We start from the raw sequence: 19,007 nt of genomic DNA, 5'->3' as shown, positions 1-19,007 counted from the left end.
ATGAATGGGAAATCTGCAAAAACACAAAAATTCACAGAATTTGTGTGTGTACAATCTACAAATCAGCCACAATGCTGAAAAAAGTACACAGCAGTAAAGGGATGACACTCTAAAACAGGGGTCTCCACACTCGGTCCTGGAGGGCCGCTGTCCTGCAGAGTTTAGCTCCAACCCCAATTAAACACACCTGAACCAGCTAATCAATGTCTAACTAGGGCCTTGTAAGACACTGATTAGCAGGTTCAGGTGTGTTTATTTGAGGTTGGAGCTAAACTCTGCAGGACAGCGGCCCTCCAGGACCGAGTGTGGAGACCCTGCTCTAAAACATCAAGAGTGTGATATTGACACATCCACTCACACAAACACGCACACACTTATACACTCACACACACCTATGAAAAACTGAAACTATGAACCATATTTGGAATTTAAAAAAATCCCTGCTTCATCGGAATGATATGAAACTTGGTGACTTTTCTAGCATTAGGTATGTAAACACACAAAAAAATTGAGGGCATGATTCGAGCATGCTAATTGGTCGTAAAAAAAATACTCCCACTTGTGCTCTTCGGTCAAAAATGACACCATAGGAAATGAATGGGAAATCTGCAAAAACACAAATTCACAGAAAAAAATCTATATTTCTAACAAAACAAAAAATATCTAAAACTTTATAATAAATAGTCTTTGAGATTTTTTAAATATATATTCAAATCCATAAAAAAAAAAAAAATCATTAAATGTGTTAAAAACAGAACTAGGGAATTCTCCATGAGACCTCTAGTGATTACACCCATGGTTGCATGATTTCTTAAATAATTCCAAAAGAGGGCGCTAATCTGCCTTCAAAAAATTTTATTTTGAAGGCCTAGTCTCTATTTTAACCTGAAATACTACAATAATAATAATAAAAAAAAGAAAATTACAAAAAATTTTTTTTTAATAATTTTCAATGGCAAAAATAGACCATAATTATTGCATAAATATTAAAAAATACCATCAAATCATCTCAAAATACAAAATTAAAAAGAAAAAAATATAATTGAAGAAAAATAAATTGCACTGGTTTTACTGGGGTGGAGGAAGTTTAATTTTTAGGTGTCCGGTCACTTATGACCGGGAAGACAACCAATGCAACCCCTAAACGAAGAGCACCAGAGGGTTAAGCTCACGAAGGCTACATTTATTTAATCAAAAATACAGTAAAAACAGTAATATTATTACAATTTAAAATAACTGTTTTCTATTTGGCAAAGCTACATTTTTCATCAGCAGATTTCTGAAGGATCATGTGACACTGAAGACTGGAGGCAATGGCTGCTGAAAATTCAGCTTTGCCATCACAGCAATAAAATGCATTTAAAAATATATTCAAATTGAAAAACAATTTTAAATTCTATTAATATTTCACAATATTACTGTTTTTATTGTATTTTTGATCAGGTTTGGTGAACATAATGCTGAGTCCACGCTGCACGAGTCGTCAGATTGCTGTTCTTCTCACATTACACGACTGTACCATTTAATGGCTTTTGTGTGCACATTACATGACGGATCGGCGACAATATTTCTTGTTTAAATGATGCATGCAAGATGCTTGTGATCCAAGTTGTCTGTGCGCCGACTTGCAGCGAAAAGGAAAAAAGAATATAAAAGAGAATGGTTACTTGCAGAAGCCATGCTTGCTGATGTTCTGTTGCCGGACTCCTCCCCCCCTGAACTTTCTCTTGCCCTGTATCTTTGCTCTCTCACTGGCTGGAGGTTATCGCCAATGTAATTTCCAGTCAAAACATATGACTGAGTCACAGACAGGTCCAGATATTTAGCATGCTGAATATTTCATGGGCACCGGCGCTTCTCTTAGATCGCGTCTTTGATCATTCGCACATCACGATTGTCACTCAGCTGTCAGCGAGTAAAAATCAGGGATAAAATTGCGCAGTGTGTACCCGGCACAAGGGACTTCTGAAAAAGATCTTAACCAAAGCATCCTACTTTAAAGGGGTGGTAAACCACGATTTCACTATTCTAACTTTAGCTAGCGTGTAATGTTGCTGCTTGAGCATAAACAACATCTGCAAAGTTACAACGTTCAAAGTTTAAAGCAAAGGGAGATATTTGCTTTTAAAGAAATCAGTTTCCAAGAACTACAGCAAACGGCCAGTAGGCAACTACAGACATTCCTCCAGGGTTGGTGACATCATAAACAATAAACAGAGGAAGCTAGGGTTGGGCGATGTCTGCCTATTTGGCATCAGACGTCGACGATGTCTATGTTCAGTGAAGCGAATGTACAGTGACGTGACAATAACTGCCAGATTCAAACTGTGCTTTATGCAATGGCTGTGCTGAGCCAAAGAAGGATGCGCTCAGCGCTTAATCCCGTTTATGTTTATTTTAGATTTCAGATATTTTAATACATATAATTTATAGCAAAACAATACATTTATAGTTTGTAAAATACACAATGGTGTCTATGGAAGCAGCAATAAACAATCCTTTCAAATATATTTGCCGACATGACATACACTACAGGCCAAAAGTTTGGACACATTACTATTTGTAATGTTTTTGAAAGAAATTTCTTCTGCTCATCAAGCCTGGATTTATTTGAATAAAAATACAGGGGGGGAAAAAAAATTATATTGTGATATATTATTACAATTTAAAATATTTGGTTTTCAATTTATTATACTTTAAATTATAATTTATTTCTGTGATGCAAAGCAGAATTTTCAGGATCCTTACTCCAGTCTTCAGTGTCACATGATCCTTCAGAAATCATTCTAATATTATGATTTATTATGAGTGTTGGAAACAGTTCTGCTTTGCATCACAGAAATAAATGATAATTTAAAGTATAATAAATTGAAAACCAAATATTGTAAATTGTAATAATATATCACAATATTACATTTTTTTCTGTATTTTTTCTGTATTCTCGAACACGGGACTTGACTCGGACTCGAACTCTAATGGTGACTCGACTCGGACTCTTCTTTGGTGACTCGGACTTGGACTCTGACTCGGAACACTGGGACTCGAGACTCGACTCGGACTCGACAGTTGGTGACTCGACTACAACACTGCGTGTGTTTGAGACGGGGAACAGGCGCGTGCGGGGCTCCCTGCAGCACATCTCACGGAGGAAAACATCCACCGTCTTCGCGATTTCAATGCCGGATTTGCACAACGTCAGCTGCGTGAAAAAAACACTGCCAGTGCGTGGATGCACGACGCGCGCGCGCTGCACATTTCACGGAGGACAACTTCCACAAACTTCGCGAGTTCAATACAGGATATGCACAACGGCTTGTCCTGAAAGCTGGATTTACAAACAGAAGCTGTTTACGGGCCACAACCTGTAAGTCTGATTTATTTTTCATCGATGTGTTTTCCTGTAATAGGTTGTAGCAAGGAAGTAAACAGATGACAGCGCTGTTCTGCAAACCAGTCTGTTAAATGCTCATTCATACTTAACGTTATCCGACGAACACCTAACGTTACAAACACTAACGTTAAAATCTCAACAGCGAACCTGGAATTAGTGTAAATGATTCTTTGATTAGAGCTTTTATGTATTGTTTATCTACAGGCATGCTAAACATGGTTCTGTGTGTGATTTGGCTAACTTACTAGTTAAAGCCAGTGCTTAGTGTTCGTTTTGGGTTAGTTCTTGCGACAGATATTTAGCTATAATCGTTCTAAAAATACAAAAGTTAAAGTGCCATTCAGTAGCGATCATTATAGATCCGCAGTCTTTACTCTTGAGGACTGAACAGGTTCTGCTCGATCATCTTCACTCAAATGTTCTGGGTCTGATTCGGGCTCATATGGTTTTATTGACGCCGTTGTTTCTAATACTGACCAAAGCACAGCCTCCGGTAAAGGTAAGGGGCGTGACGTTTCCGACAAACGTGAACTAGGCGGTTAGCGAATCACAACACACTGGGCCAGCTAACCAATCTGAGCCCATCGCGTATTTTTGAGGGACTGGCTTCATACAACCCGGAAAGCATCAGACCGTTTTACAAGGAGGGACAGAGCAGTGTAGAATAAAGGTCAAATATATGAAAAATAATAGCCTGGCGTGGCCATACTCAATTCTAGTCAGAATATGAGTCTGGTACCGCTCCATTGAGCTTTGATTATGGGGCGTGTTTCAACCGAGCCAGGAAAGACCTCAATTGGATAGACCCACAACCAATCAGAGCAACGGAGCGACGCGTAACGTTAGTTGTCAAATGTCAACAGAACTCAACTGCACTGTGTTGCCAAGTCCGTGTTTTTCTCCATGTCCGTGGGTTGAAGCGACCCCAATTATGTGATTATATAAACCCAGGAATGCGAATTTTAGCAGGCAACCTTGCCAAAATAACATATTTTGCTAACCAAACGCCATTTTTTTCCGGAGAACCCCCCGGAAAGTTATTGTTTTGGGCTATAGTTTTGAATAGCAATTGTGCGCGACATTGCAAAAACACTTGGCAACCCTGTCTGCACGCACGCTGGATTAAGTAACGTTACAAGAAAAAGATGAGTGTAAACAATCTTTGCCAGTAATAAAATAATTTAAGGATACACAGAGTTACTTACCAACTTACCAGAGTTACTTACCAACACGATCATCGTTTCTGAGAGAAATAGTGAAGGTGAATGCAAGTTCTCCGTTTAGGATAAGAGCAATTTCAACCCAAGAGCCTTCGATGACGTGGATGATTACGTTACTGTTGATCATCTGTCCATCATCGTCTAAAGCCCGCCCTGACAATTTCATTGGTCCAAACAGTTTCTGTTCGGGCATAATTACTCCTCTATGGAGCGAGTCCAGACCGAATTGCCCGAGCAAAAATTTTTGTGGGCGGGGCTAAATTCGGCTGGCATCCAGGCTAGAAAAATAAGGCAATTTTTTTTAAAACGAAGCATGAACACATGTTACAGTGCACCCCACAAACACAATCAAGCCTTCAAAAGAATGTGTTTTACCACCCCTTTAAATTCAAGGTATGCATTTATGTGTATCTCAGTTAATATGAGGTCATACGTCATGTCAACAATTCTTGCTTTTACACTAAAATTTGAAGTTCCTTAACTCATTTGACTGCTTCACACTCTTGTTGGTCTGTACAAAAGCTCATAAATGAGTAAGAGGGTATAAGCAAATTAACACAGTTGTGTAACTGCTCTGAGTCAGTTTTCCCATTCGGTTCTGCTTCAGTATCCAGCAGGCCAGCTCCACATGTGTCTTCTGCTGCGATGCTAAATCCAGAGTGGCCCAGTCAGCGATTCAACATATCCTCAGGCATCAAAACACTTTAATGAGTTGACTCTAGATTTTGGCCCCCTGTCCATTCAGCTGGAGGAATGGAGGGAAAAAAGGTTTTTTCTCCCCCATTTTATTTCATTTATTTATGATTTGTTTTGGGCTAACTTTATTTATTTGTTTATTTTTCACTGTCTGGGTTAATGTTGCATGCATGTGTTCACGATAAGAGTCTGTTTTTGTTATTGAAATCGTCTCACTCTCAACGTAGACAGACAAAAGCGCGAATGCAGTATTTCATACCCGCACAGCACACATGGCTTGCTGTTTAGTCTTCTGTCCCTCTACAAGTCTAAAATTGAAAAACTTCTTCTGCTGCACCATTTGGCCGACTTTGCATGAAGTCTGAGATAATTAAGACCTCGTTTTTCAGGATATTCTGAAGAGATGACAGATCTGATTGATGAGCTCACTGCTTATACCCCCACAGCTGTGTGTGTGCATTTTATAGGACTATGCAGTCAGATGATAAAATGAGTGTTATTAAAGGATTAAGTCTACTGTTATTTCTAAAGGAGCAAGACGCCTACTGACTGGGGTCAGGCTGACTCCTTTCTTTCTGCCTCTCTGAGGGAGCTTGACGACTGCACCTGCATCAGTTTTGACTCTCCAAACACAGTCACTAACGTCAGTACAAACAGTGAGGAATCTGATCCAGGATCAGCATGCATCATTTATGGTTGCTTGATCCAGGCCCTGTACGCTCTGGTTAAATTCTAATCCGTAAAGAACGCTGTCTGTTGTCTGGCTGCTGGAGAAAGTTCAAGTTGTGCAAATAACATGCTTTGCGCAGGCTTTTTATGAAGAGCTTAAATGCACTAATTGTTCATGTCAGTAAACTGGATTTCCTGTTAGATACTGTTTGCGCTTGGTAATTGCAGTTGTTATATGCACCCCAGTGAAAATGTATACACTATTAAATTTAGCATTTTATACATAACAGGCTTGTATAGCATTTAGATGATATTCTAATATTATATACTGAAATATATGCTACTATGTTTTAAATATAAAATAATATATATTTTATTATTAAATATTTTTAAATGATATAATGATAATTTTAACATATAATTGTAAAATAATAGATCAAAGAATGGTAGAAATAGTAGAATAACATTAGTACAATTTATTTAGAACATTATTATTATGATTATGATTAATAAAATAGTATTAAGTATTAAAGTAAAATTGTTTAAGAACATGTTGTTGTTGTTATTGTTATTATTATATATTTGAATTATTATGTTTTTTAGATTGTGTGTGTGTGTGTGTGCGTCGTATAATGAGATATTTTGAAATGTGTGTGTATATATATATATATATATTTTTTTTTTTTTAAGTATTTAATTAATTTGAATTAATTTAATTATAGATTGGAATATAATCCGGTAGGATCTGAAAATATCATGATCTCGGAGTTCAATTTGCGCTACGGATAGCTGCACTGAGTTACACCTTGGTGCAGCTGCAGTGTAGATCCAGACTAACAGCCAAAGCAGATTGCAATCAAACCCATGTAAGCACTATCTTTATAAACACCTCCTGTGAGTTTTGCTGGAGTATTGTGCCTTGTCTAAACAGTGCTGTATTTCATGGACATTTCTGAGCTCCTGTATACACGGCAGACCTCCAGACAACAGATTATGATTGCCGATACAAAGTCTGTTGATGTGTCTGGTGTAAAAGGGGAATATGATCTCTGATGACGTCTCTTACACATCAACACTGAACTTCAGAGGCTCCTTCTGCTGATTGACAGCAAGGACACTCTGTTTAAACTGCTGTCTCCTCATGTGACCTCATCCACACGCATACATTCACATACTGAAAGGAAACCAAATGATGTCATAGCAAACAAAGTGCTGTCTGTTTTGGTTGTGGGTGGCCTAGGCAAAGAGATCTCGATCTCTCGCTCTCTCTCTCTCTGACACTCATTTTCTCATTCTTCTCTGACTGTGGCTAACAGACCGTGACTGTTCCTGTGCCTTAATCTCACCTGAAAGACTACATACACGTACAGTTCACACACACAAAGCATGGTTCATCAGAACCCAGTATTAATCCCGAAGAGAAAAAGGCTTTCTCTCATCACCCACTGACCATTCAGTACTCATATTCACTTCTGTGTATTTGTGCCGATCTAGGGTCAGATTTTGTCCTGATTTTGCCAGAATTATCTCAGGTGGATTTGTTTCTTCTGAGCACTTCAAGCACTTTACTTTCTGTGAGAGCAGGCTCATCTTGTTATTTTAGATGTTATCTGTTATTTTAGATATTATCTTAGCTTTTAATTGGATTCTTTTTCAGATAGATAATGTCAACAACTGACATATTTCCTACATTTTGCGAACATATATTTTACCAGGATACATTCTGGTGTTCATCAAATGGGTAAGAAGATTACTAATTGGAATTGTAATATGGAAATAAAATTGTGAAGGATGTTTTTTTCTCCCTGAACCACATTTTCAGCAACCTGTCAGATTTTAGCTTAGACTTTGGAGCGGGGTTTTAATGGTATTCTTATTAACCTGTCATTTTCTTCTCATTTTTAAGGGAAAATATAGTTGTTGTTTTTTTCCTAGTGCAGTCTACGAATATCCTATAAATGCAGTGTGGGAAGGGCTTATTTTGTCTCCACCCCATTGATGGGATGTTTGTTTTGGTTCCTGTGAGGTTCAGAGAAACTACATTTATAGCGACTGTCTTGAGATTAAAAAATACAGTGACAACAAACCAGACCCTCTGGAAGTATATTCCCTCCAACTCAGTGTGCACTTAGAAGCGCATTATGAACACACAATAAATCTGCCTGCAGTCACCGTCTCGTATCTCAGACTGCACTCTCTGTTTCCTCTCCCACACTGATGAATTCACCTACCGACCTACCGCCAGAAACCAGACAGTCCTCCCATTTAAGGGCACCTTTATGAGCGCAATTGCTGTGTAAAACTCTTAAGGAGAAATCCAAAGAAGTGCTGGAAGAAAAATATCACTTTAGGTCAATTTCAGCCTTCCTGCATCATTTTTTTTTCAGCTAGCATGCCAGCACAGTTACGAAAAGTTTCTCATGGATTATGATATCGATCTTGCATTGTTTTACTGCACATATTCTTATTTTCTGTAGAACATTTTCAAATTTTCCAAAAACGAGTTGGACGAATGACAGAGTATTTCTGTTTTTTTTTTTTTTTTCTCGAGTATGGCCCTGTATGATGTCATAAAGGGTGGAATTCCTTGTATGGGTACTTCTCCCGGATGAGCGCATGCGCATGTCAACCAGAGCGAAAGCAAGTGCAAAAAGCTGCAAGTGTGTTTGTTTTGTTCCCAGTTATGAGTCGAAACCGCAGGCAGTGAGTGAAACTGCATCAAATGTCTGTTTTGTTGGCAATCGGGGCATAAGTGCATATAATGTTGCACTTGTGTGAGAGTGTGTGTGTGTGTGTGTGCGCTCGTGACTCTTTAGTTCTGTACATATAACATAAATGAAATAACCCCCTGTAGCAGATCTATACAGGGGGAGCTGGGGAAGGTGGAGGGTTTCTGAAAGTGCTCTGCAGACTGCTAACAGCAACACAACCGGTATTTGTTTGAATGTTGAGCCTCAGCTCATGGGCGGTAATGCAACTGCAAACAATCAGCAGCGCTATGTAGATTACGATGAACGCTACCAAATTGACTTCCAATCAGCCAATAGGAAGGACCAATTAGGACTAATCAGTCTGGGCCATCTAGAGTTTCATGACAGAACTAGGTATATATTTGAGAAATGTTTTTTTCTGTCCATACAATGGAAGTCAATGTAATATTTATTAATGAAAATGTTTATGAAGTGTTACCAGGAAAATCAATTTGTTTATGACTTTTGTTATCGATAAAATATTTTAAAAGAAATTTGAAGGAAGATGAAATGGAAGTAGCAATAAGTGAAGTTCCAAACATAATTTAGGGAGGAGTGAGCCCATCTAATCTTCCAATCAACAGCCAACAGCCAGAGTATATAAACAGCTGCTTACCTCTCCTCAGTCTCAGATGTTCCAGCATCCCAACACCTCCCCAAACTCCACTTTTATCTTAGGTACCTTGCCCTACATAATCATTTAGTCACTATGGGGGTATATCAGAGCTCGAGTTGAAACTGCTTCCCTCGAGTCCCTCATCAGTAGACAGCAAGCCAAATAAGCTTAACCTAAATATCTTAAAGGTCCCATGGCATGGCATTTTTCTATTATTTTATAGTGTTTCCTGAGGTGTACTTATATTGTTAGTATGATTTTTACATCATAAAATGTCATAATTTAGAAATAAAAGGCATTTTGTCTATACTGCTGTTTGCCCTGTGGCTGAATGCCCTGTTTCAAGAGGCGTGTCTGCTGTGAGACTTCAGTAAAAACGCCCACTGTTGTGATTGGCTGACATCTTTGCATTTGAAATGAGCGGAGGGGGCGTGGTTTAACGAGGTCTACGACGCACGAGCTGCTGCCAGAGAGACGGATGGACCTGAGTTCACTTCTCATCAGTTCTCTCAGCATGTCTCAGTTCAGGGTGAACTGTTGTAGTTACTAGAATATACTTCAGGTTATTAGTTTATTTCTAGTCGGAGGGGCTGTCACTCATCTCAGAAAGTTAGTAACTTTAGTAAATTATGGATCAGCGCTGACTCGAGACGCGAACCGTTTAGAACGATTCAGTCCGATTTGGTGAACTGGCTCGGTTCACTAAAAAGAACCGATTCAAAAGAATGATTCGTTCGCGAACCGGACATCACGGAGACGGAGCGATTGCTGACAAAGTTATTTATAGTAACTACTGAGTTATGAGAGCGCTGTCAGTCAGCGCGAGTTTATTGTGTTTGTATCTGAGAGTTCTGAATAAACACGAGTCCCAGTCACGCCGAGTCCGTCTTCATCATTATTCTACCAACTTTGTAACACATGCAATGTACCATTACAGCGAGATGAACGAGTTAGTAAGTTTGATTAAAGCATTATTTCTAGATATGTTCCAATCATATGAAAAGCGTCAATGACGCGCATTGAATAACTTACACAGCGCAAACAAAGACAACAGCAGTAATCGAATGTAATCCAGTTTATTGTGGGGAAAGCTGGCTAGCCTAGCCGGATATGCTCACGCTTACCCTCCTTCTGCTTAATCTCACGCCGCGTTTGGTGCCTCCGCTGTGGGCCAGATGCAGTACTGGGGGTCGGGGATGTTGAAGGCCGAGCTTCGGCGTGCGTGAGGTTTATCTCTAAAGATGTGGCTCTGCCGATGTTAAGCAGAAACTCATGACTGTATGCACATTCAAGAACAGATAGACGCGACGAGGACGTACAAAAACACTGACTCACAAGATAGAAAACAGGAAAACACCGTTCTGTCGGGAGAGAGAGAAGCCGCAGTGTGTGCACGAATAATAAATAATTAGCTACACATAAGAAATCACTGATCACAGATCAGAAGGAACTGAAAAAAGATTTCTGTTTTCATTTGTACATCCAAACACTGAGAAACTGCCAGCATTCACTCGTTCACAACCCATGATCTCTCGAGCGTTTGCAAGGGTGTGCCAGATTCTCTGGGCGGAGGAAAAGGAGGTAACCGTTCCTGCTTGGACGTCAAACCAGGAGACTTCAGGATTGGCTCGTCTGGCCTGTCATTTTCTCAAAGGCAGAGAGAGACAGCCAGAACTCGGTTTTACACCGATCAACATTTCTATCCACTTGGGGACAATATTCAGGCTAGGGGAACTCATATTAATGTTGAAAAACCTCATAAAATGAAAATATCATGCCATGGGACCTTTAAGATATGGGCAAACTATTTTTTTTGGAGAACCCTACCAGAGAGAATTCTTCATTTACTGGAAAATTGAGTAACTGAAAAAAAAAGAAACATGGATGAATTGTTAACAATAAGATCAATAACATGAAATGAAAATTCAAACAATTTTCTAACTATTGTTTTTTAAAACTTCAGGAGTTACTTTTTCAGTCCCTCACTACTTTTTTTTCTTTTTCACTATAGTCCTATCAGATAAAAAGAAGCTTTATACTGAGGACAGATCGTCAGAACTGATTATGATGGAAATTTTTTGTGCCATGTGAGAATGTGAGAGTTCTGATGAAAGCACTTCCTCTTTCACTGTCATCAAAACATGGAAAAAGTTCAAGACTTATTGCCATACGATGTTAAGTATGCACCACACATTAGAACTGCTCAGATGGATGCCGGTGCTCTGTTAATTCATTTTCTTTTCTGGTTGACTGGCATGCTGACAGTGATGGGGCGCCCAGAATTTTTATGACGCTTGCGCTCTCTCTCTACTTCTTTTCTGTTTTTCCCATAGAGTTTATGGCTCACACTGTGATGTCTGCAGATCTGTACAAGAGCGACAGCTGCTAGACTTTCAAATTGAAAATGCAGTATTTTTCTTTTTCCTCACATGTTGGCCTCTTTCTGTCTCTTTTTATGATTTTATGCATTTCTCTTTCTCTTGTTCTCGGTCTGTGTTTCCTTGAGCACATGCAGTCACAAATAACTCTGAGAGGTTTATCCAGCTGCGGGGTAACCAGATTACCATGTAATCTAATTAAAGAGGAACTGTATACATAATAAGCATTCGCTTTTTGAGTTTTGATGGTGTTGTATTTTTGGTTCTCATTCTTTCCACTGGTTAGAGTAATATGATAAATCGTCATGGCATGCTATTGTTTCTAGTTAATGCCTGGGATCAAAAAAGTGTGGTTAAAAATCTTTATTTCTCTCTTTCCCTGTTACAGGAACTCTTGAAGGACCCTCTGTACATTGGTCTGAGGCATAAAAGAGTACGTGGACAGGCCTATGATGAGCTGCTGGAGGAGTTTATGAAGGCCATCACAGACAGGTATTGTAAATTCACTGTACCCTTCCCTCACAGCACATGCTTCCTTCCACAGGCCGCTGATGGAAATGCTTGGAAAGCATAGCTGAGCCATTGCGTTTCAGGAATGTGGGGTAAAGCGCATGCCTCTAGGTTTGTGGGCTCTGAGCGACGACTCCAGTGGCAGGGACCCGAACCGGATCGCTGACTGCACGCCTCATCAGTTTTCTCCCCACATATCCTGCTCTATAGTGCCATGCGGTGATGTAATTCGGCCCATAACCAGCCCCCACTGACTGGTTGATGGCTCATCGGCAGGCCCACATGGAATCTGCGCCTGCAGAATTCCGCAGAAAACTCCGCAGATTAGTCCCCTTCATTGAGAAGCATTCACAACCTGTGAGTGCGTGATTGTGAGGGGTTGTAGTTAAGTACAAAAATGTACTAAAATAAAATTGACTTGGTGTAAGGAAAACATAAAAATCTACATTAATTACTTATTTATAGCTATAAAAAGTAGTTAATTTATTTTTAGGTCGTTTTTTGCTCTATTGTTGAATTAAATTATATTGTTTATTTAATGATTTGTGTAATACAATTGATAAAGCAATATTTTCTCAGTCTTTCTCAGCTTGTTGGATTTTAAACCTTAAATAAAAGTTAAGAAGTGATTATTTTATATTTAATGTTTTCAGTTTAACACATTTAAAACCATTTTGCATAATTGATTTTTCCAAAAATTCAGCACAGAAATCCCCAAAAAAGTCAGCAGATTCCGTGTGACCCTGCTCATCGGGCTCCCTGATACTTATGTTTCACGGTCTTGTGCCATTTTCTTTGATAGTCTTCAAGATGGCAGGTTGGGTTATTTGAGTCATTGTCACTTTTTTGACAGCTAAATTTATTAGTGGAATTTGTTAATTCAGGCATTACTATTACTTTAATTCTTAGGTCGTGTGTCCACCAAAGCGTTTTTTTCCCAAATTGTTTTCAATGGGAGCACCACATTTTTAGAATACCATGAGCGTAACGAGGCGCTGAGCGTCTATTTAACGCTCAAACGCTGAACGCTCTGCATTTTTTACTGGTCACTGAGAGTTGAAGAATATTCAACTTTGAGTAAAACGCAGCGCTCATCACTGTCACTTTTTCCCCAGCCGTCCAATCACAGTGGAGGTGGGGCGGGACAAATACAACACCGACCAACTGCCACATTCTGATTGTACAATGTCAACAGATGACAACAACAAGCAAAATAACCAAACAAAATAATTTAAAACAAGAGCCGGAGCAAATACTTTACATTGTATCGACATTTTTAAATAAAATCAATACAGAAATAAACTATCTGTGAAATGAGATAGTAGCAACACTTCTGCGGATATTCCGTATCAAACATAGATGAATGATACTTATATAACCATGCAAGTTGTTTGGGAGATGAGTGCTATTATTTAAGTCATTATTGTTCTTTTGGAGATGCAAAAATTGGAAGAAAAAAAATGCTCAATTCCTAAGACTTGCATTGAAGGAGAGAGGATTTCATAGGGGTTTTACGGTGGGCTCTTTTGATCTGAAACAGTAAGCAACCACCTAAAACCTAGCAAACAACCTAGCAGCCAATTAGCAATTCCATAGTAACCACACGGAACATGGCGGCACTTTTTGCACTGGTTAACACCATTAAAAGAACCAGGGTCTTGGTCAAAGGTCTCTTGGTTGTTTTAGGCTCTGGTGTGGCCTAGTTTGATGGAGATTGTCATAAGAATATAATACCACACATGGCTGTATTTAAAGGGGAACTCAAAAAACCCCAGTGTCTGATTTCCCTCCAGCTGGCAGAATATAGCCATGATTCTATAATAACGGGGTGGACATGAAACTTAAGGGAACAGCATCACTTTACCCCAAAAGTGCAGAGTTGGTGGAAAATGAATGATTATAGGTTACAGACTGAACAAATGATTACAGTCCTGGATTTTTAATAAACTCCTTATAATTTTAAAATTCAGAGGCTTAAAGGAATAGTTCACCCTAAAATTTAAATTATGTTACTCTTCCTCAACTTGTATGAGTTTCTTTCTTCTGCTGAACACAAAAGAAGATACTTTAAAGAATGTTACTTCAACCAACCAGTTGATGATCTCCAATGACTTCCCTAATAGGAAAAAAATCATAATTGGAAGTCAATGGGGATCGTCAACTGGTTGGTTACCTCCATTCTTTAAAGTATCTTATTTTGTGTTCAGCAGAAGAAAGAAACGTATAGAGGTTTGGAACAAGTTGAGAGAGAGAGTAAATGATGAAAAGGAATTTTTCCTTTAATGCTTCAGGGAAATCCTGAAAAGGTTGCTGGATAAGTGCTAAATTATATTTAGCCAAAACAACAATAAAGGGCCTTTTGGGGCATTGGTTTATTTCTGTCAGGACCTCTATCGTCAAAGATGATTGATTGACTATTAGCATACAGTTTGGATTGGCGGTACGGTTCTGTTCTGGGCAAGAACTCCCGGCGCATCCCTGCAGCCTTGCATGGATAAGAGCAGGGAGAGCAGCAATAACCCTAAGGGTAAACAGAACAGAACCAACATAATGTATTTGCAGATATCATTAATTTTATTAAATGTACAAAATAATTTGGGAATATAGTTTGATTCAAGGGGAATTATTAAAACTTGCACACATTTTAGTGTTGATTAAAAAAAAAAGCTAGAATAAAACATTTTTGAAATGGTAATGGTAAAATATTTTTTAAATGGTTATAAAGGTATATTTCAATTATAAAAATGTATACCTAAATAGGAACATAGTAGTATACTTAAAGCTGCAGTCCGTAACTTTTTTGGGTTAAAAATGATCCAAAATCCATTTTTGAGAAAGTACATAACCAGCCAGTGTTCAAACCGATCTCCTTACCTTAGCCAGATTTACAAGTAAGCTTGTAATAATCTGTTCTAATTTGAGTGGTACTGGTAGGCTTTATTTAAAAATATGTATTTTAAATAAAATAAAAGGGCTTGCCATTGCTTGCATCATTTTCTCCTCTTTGAGTGACATGAACAGTTCTAAACTTCTCCCTGTTCTAAACTTTTAATTTTTTTTAGAAGAAACTTCACACAGCCATTTATTGGTGGAATGCAGTCCAGTTGTATTTTTTGGGGAGAGTCAGTGAAATGCAAAAGTCTGGCTTTATTTCAATACATATTAAAAATAGAGATAAATAGCATTTGTGCAAAATAACTATGGCAGTTGGTTTGAAATCAAATGTATAAATAAGACAAAGGAAAATCATTAAATGCATTGTATTTTCTTTCAGACCATAAGTTTAACAGCCTACAAGTGCTCTGTTTCCCCATCAAGCCTTTTTGTGTAAGTGATGAAGAATAATGACACCAATCCCGTCACCAATCCCCGTTCTGTGCCACAATGGCTTTAACAAGAGGACTATAGAGCAGATAGTGGGCACAGATATCTTTGAGTTCTTTATTTTGTTTAAAGAGTGTACAACACCATAAATAAACACACCCAGAAAAAAGCTGCATTTTAGGCAGTAAATGCTGAGAGTATTTTTTGCAGGGGGGGGGGGGGGGGGTGGTTATGCTTCTTTTATGATGTAGTTTATTCAAAAATAGATTTTTTTTTTTTTTGCTTCTAAGGCTTTGTGTTGTGGTGCTGAAGTAGTTTGTGGGGGTTGACTTTGTTTTCTACCCGCTCCCAGAACAGACTGAAAACTATTCTTTAGCCCCTCTGTGTGCACCGGCACAATTCCCATGTCAAATTATTTAATTAAAGCTTGTTGCTTTTCACAGAGCTGTAATGGTGAGGGTGTTCCAGCTATCGCTATGGTAACACGGGCCATCTTAGGGCAATGTTACGAAGCCATGTTAGGAAAAGAGATGGATGGGAATGTTGCTTGAGTTTTCTCTGCAGATGGGAATTGAGGAATGGGAATTTAAGGAGTGTTTTAATAGAAAGAGCAGCCTATGAAGCCCCATGGGCGCCGTGGGAGCCGGTGTGTGCTGGAGAGGAGCACCGAAATTCAGAGCTGCATACTCACCATGAGTGAATTCCCTGCCTGTCCCACTTAACCCTGACCTGATAATGATAACCCCATATTAAGCCTTCCTAACGCATTGCTTCAGAAGTGCTTAGGTGTAATGTGTAAATTAAATGCTAAGCTTTTGTTTTAAAAAATGTTATTTCAGTTATATTCTGATGTCAAACAATGTTTTTTAAAAGTTGCGAAACAATTTCTTAATATCTGTTTGGTTTCCAGTAAACAATATCAAAATATTGTTGAAGTGATACATTTATAAAGTGTATATTATTTACATAAGTTTGGTTAGTTTACTGTATGCTTGAAACAAATCTAAAAATTGTTACTATCGAATCATTACCGTTCAAAAGTTTGTGTTCAGAACAACTTTTTTAAAGAAATTGTTTTATTTAGTTTTATATTTTATTTATTAATTTATTTATTAAAATATGTATTAATTAAAAGTGACAGTATGAAGTAAAAATGCTGTTCTTTTGAACTTTATTTTCATCAAAAAAGTCCTAAAAAAAGATTATTATGGTTTACGCAAAAATATTAAGATGTTTTCAACATTGATAATCAGAAATGTTTTATGAGCACCAAATGAGCATTTTAGACTGGAGTAATGGCTGCTGAAAATTCAGGAATTAATTACATTTTAAAATATATTAAGATTTTTTCTAAAGATATTTTTATTTTATGTTATAATAAAATGTAATACAAATAAATTAATACTACTGTTTTTGATCAAGTAAGTGTAATTAGCGAGCAAAGAGACTTCTTTCAAAAACATAACAAAATGTATATGAAAATAAATGCAAATGAGGTAATGCACATTTAAAAGACACATTATTAGCTCCATATATGTTTATTTTGTTGAATAAACACCCGTACTACGGAAGCCCTGAACCGCAAAGTAAAAAAAAAAAATTCTAGAATTTCGAGATTAAAGTCGAAATATTTCGAGATTAAAGGCAAAATATTTCGAGATTAAAGTCAAAATTACAAACGCAGCCTCAATGACGTAACACACACTCTACAGCGCTGCAGCCAGCCGCCAGTGTATTTGAACAGGGGGCCGAAAACTTTCATCATCCTTCAGGAAGCCAAAATATCACTAAACAAGAGATCAAATTGAAATATAAAACGTAGTGTTCAGGTTATTTTAACGTTCATGAAACAGATGTTTAATGTTTTTATGTTGTACGGGTGTTTTCAAACTTTGAGTGCCTGCTCAAGAAGAATGATTGGTTTAGGCCAAAACTGCTGTGATTGTGAATATAATTAAATAAACCCTTTTATCACTATTATCTTATACATTAATATCTGCTCTGAGAGCAAAATCAAATGAAAAATCCCCACACTTTTTTCGGATTGTGTTCACGTAAAGATTTCTATGGGTTAATGTGAATAAATCTAGATTTAAATTCAGAGAGACCAGCGCGTGACCTGACGGATTTGGATTATTCCTATCCAAAATGAGATGATCATGTGAGCCTTAGGCTATAGTGTAACTTCGAGGGTTGAAGCCGTAGGGCGCTCTCACACAGAACGCCAAGAACTTGTTGAAGTAATGATTTATGACGTTCCAGTAGGCAAAATGGAAAAAATCTTCCAGCTAAATTCAATAAAAAGCACAAACCTTTTAACTAATGAAACATTAGGACAATTAACACATGATGTGATCATATGTGTGTTTTTCAAGCCATCTTGGGGTATTTCCATATTTATATGAATAATGCAATGTTAATTGCCATATCCTTTATTACAGTATAGAAACCATTATTCTGTGATAATTGTTTTAATTGAATAAAATCCATGATGAAATCTGAATGTCTTAATTTATTATAATTAATAATATAATTTGTACTGCTTTTTATTGAATTTAGCTGGATGATTTTTTCAATTTACTGGAACGTCATAAATCATATTCATAATCATTAAAGCAGATATTAATGTATAAGATAATAGTAATAAAAGGGTTTATAATTATATTCACAATCAAAGCAGTTTTGGCCTAAACCAATCATTCTTCTTGAGCAGGCGCTCGCAGTTTGAAAACTCTGTTTCATGAACGTTAAGATAACCTGAACACTACATTTTATATTTCGATTTTATCTCTTGTTTAGTGATATTTAGGCTAGGCTACCTGATGGATGATGAAAGTTCAAATACACTAGCGGTTGCAGCGCTGTAGTGTGTGTGTTACGTCAATGAGGCTGCGTTTATAATTTTGACTTTAATCGCGAAATATTTCGATTTTAATCTCAAAATATTTCGACTTTAATCTCGATATTCTGGATTTTTTTTTTTTTTTTTTTTTACAGATTTTTTTTTTTTTTTTTTACTTTGCGGTTCAGGGCTTCCGTACTTTCACAAACTGGGATTTATAGATTTTTGTAAAGTAAACTTTGTGCCATTTGAACATACACGTTTGTCTGGCTATCACCAGACCAAGCTCAATTTAAGATTGAACATTGGTCTGGGGAGTCTGCTATGTATTTTCTACTGCACAAGAGGCGTGATAAACAAGCATAAATTAAATGACTCCGTATGCAATTGGATAGTCCTTCAACCAATCAGACCACAAGAGGCGTGATCAACGGGCACGACCCATCGCTTCTCTATCCGTCATCGTGTTAAACCCACCAATAGCGCGCCAGGTGGATAAGCCAGTCTGTGATTGGTTCCCGCAAAAGTGTAACAGAAGCAGTAGAAATGAATGTACAGGTTTCCAGACTAAATTGCAGGGCGAAATAAAATCGCCAGCAGATCAGGCAGGG

General features: G+C 37.8%; 1 protein-coding gene across 2 annotated transcripts in view; it reads left to right on the top strand.

Annotated features, from left to right (window-relative positions):
- me1 (malic enzyme 1, NADP(+)-dependent, cytosolic) overlaps positions 1-19,007 on the top strand; it is a 129,176-nt gene that overhangs the window by 86,081 nt on the left and 24,088 nt on the right. For both annotated transcript variants that reach the window (XR_013818048.1, XM_079837139.1), the window contains exon 6: positions 12,109-12,212. Coding sequence is in view for 1 of the 2 variants with exons in the window: in XM_079837139.1 (XP_079693265.1) it covers positions 12,109-12,212 (104 nt within the window). In the remaining variant the exon portion in view is untranslated. The remainder of the gene's footprint in view (positions 1-12,108; positions 12,213-19,007) is intronic.

The sequence above is a fragment of the Gobio gobio genome (assembly GCF_949357685.1).
Source record: "Gobio gobio genome assembly, chromosome: 15".
NCBI classification, from domain to species: domain Eukaryota; kingdom Metazoa; phylum Chordata; class Actinopteri; order Cypriniformes; family Gobionidae; genus Gobio; species Gobio gobio.
This window is presented reverse-complemented; position numbering and strand designations above follow the sequence as displayed.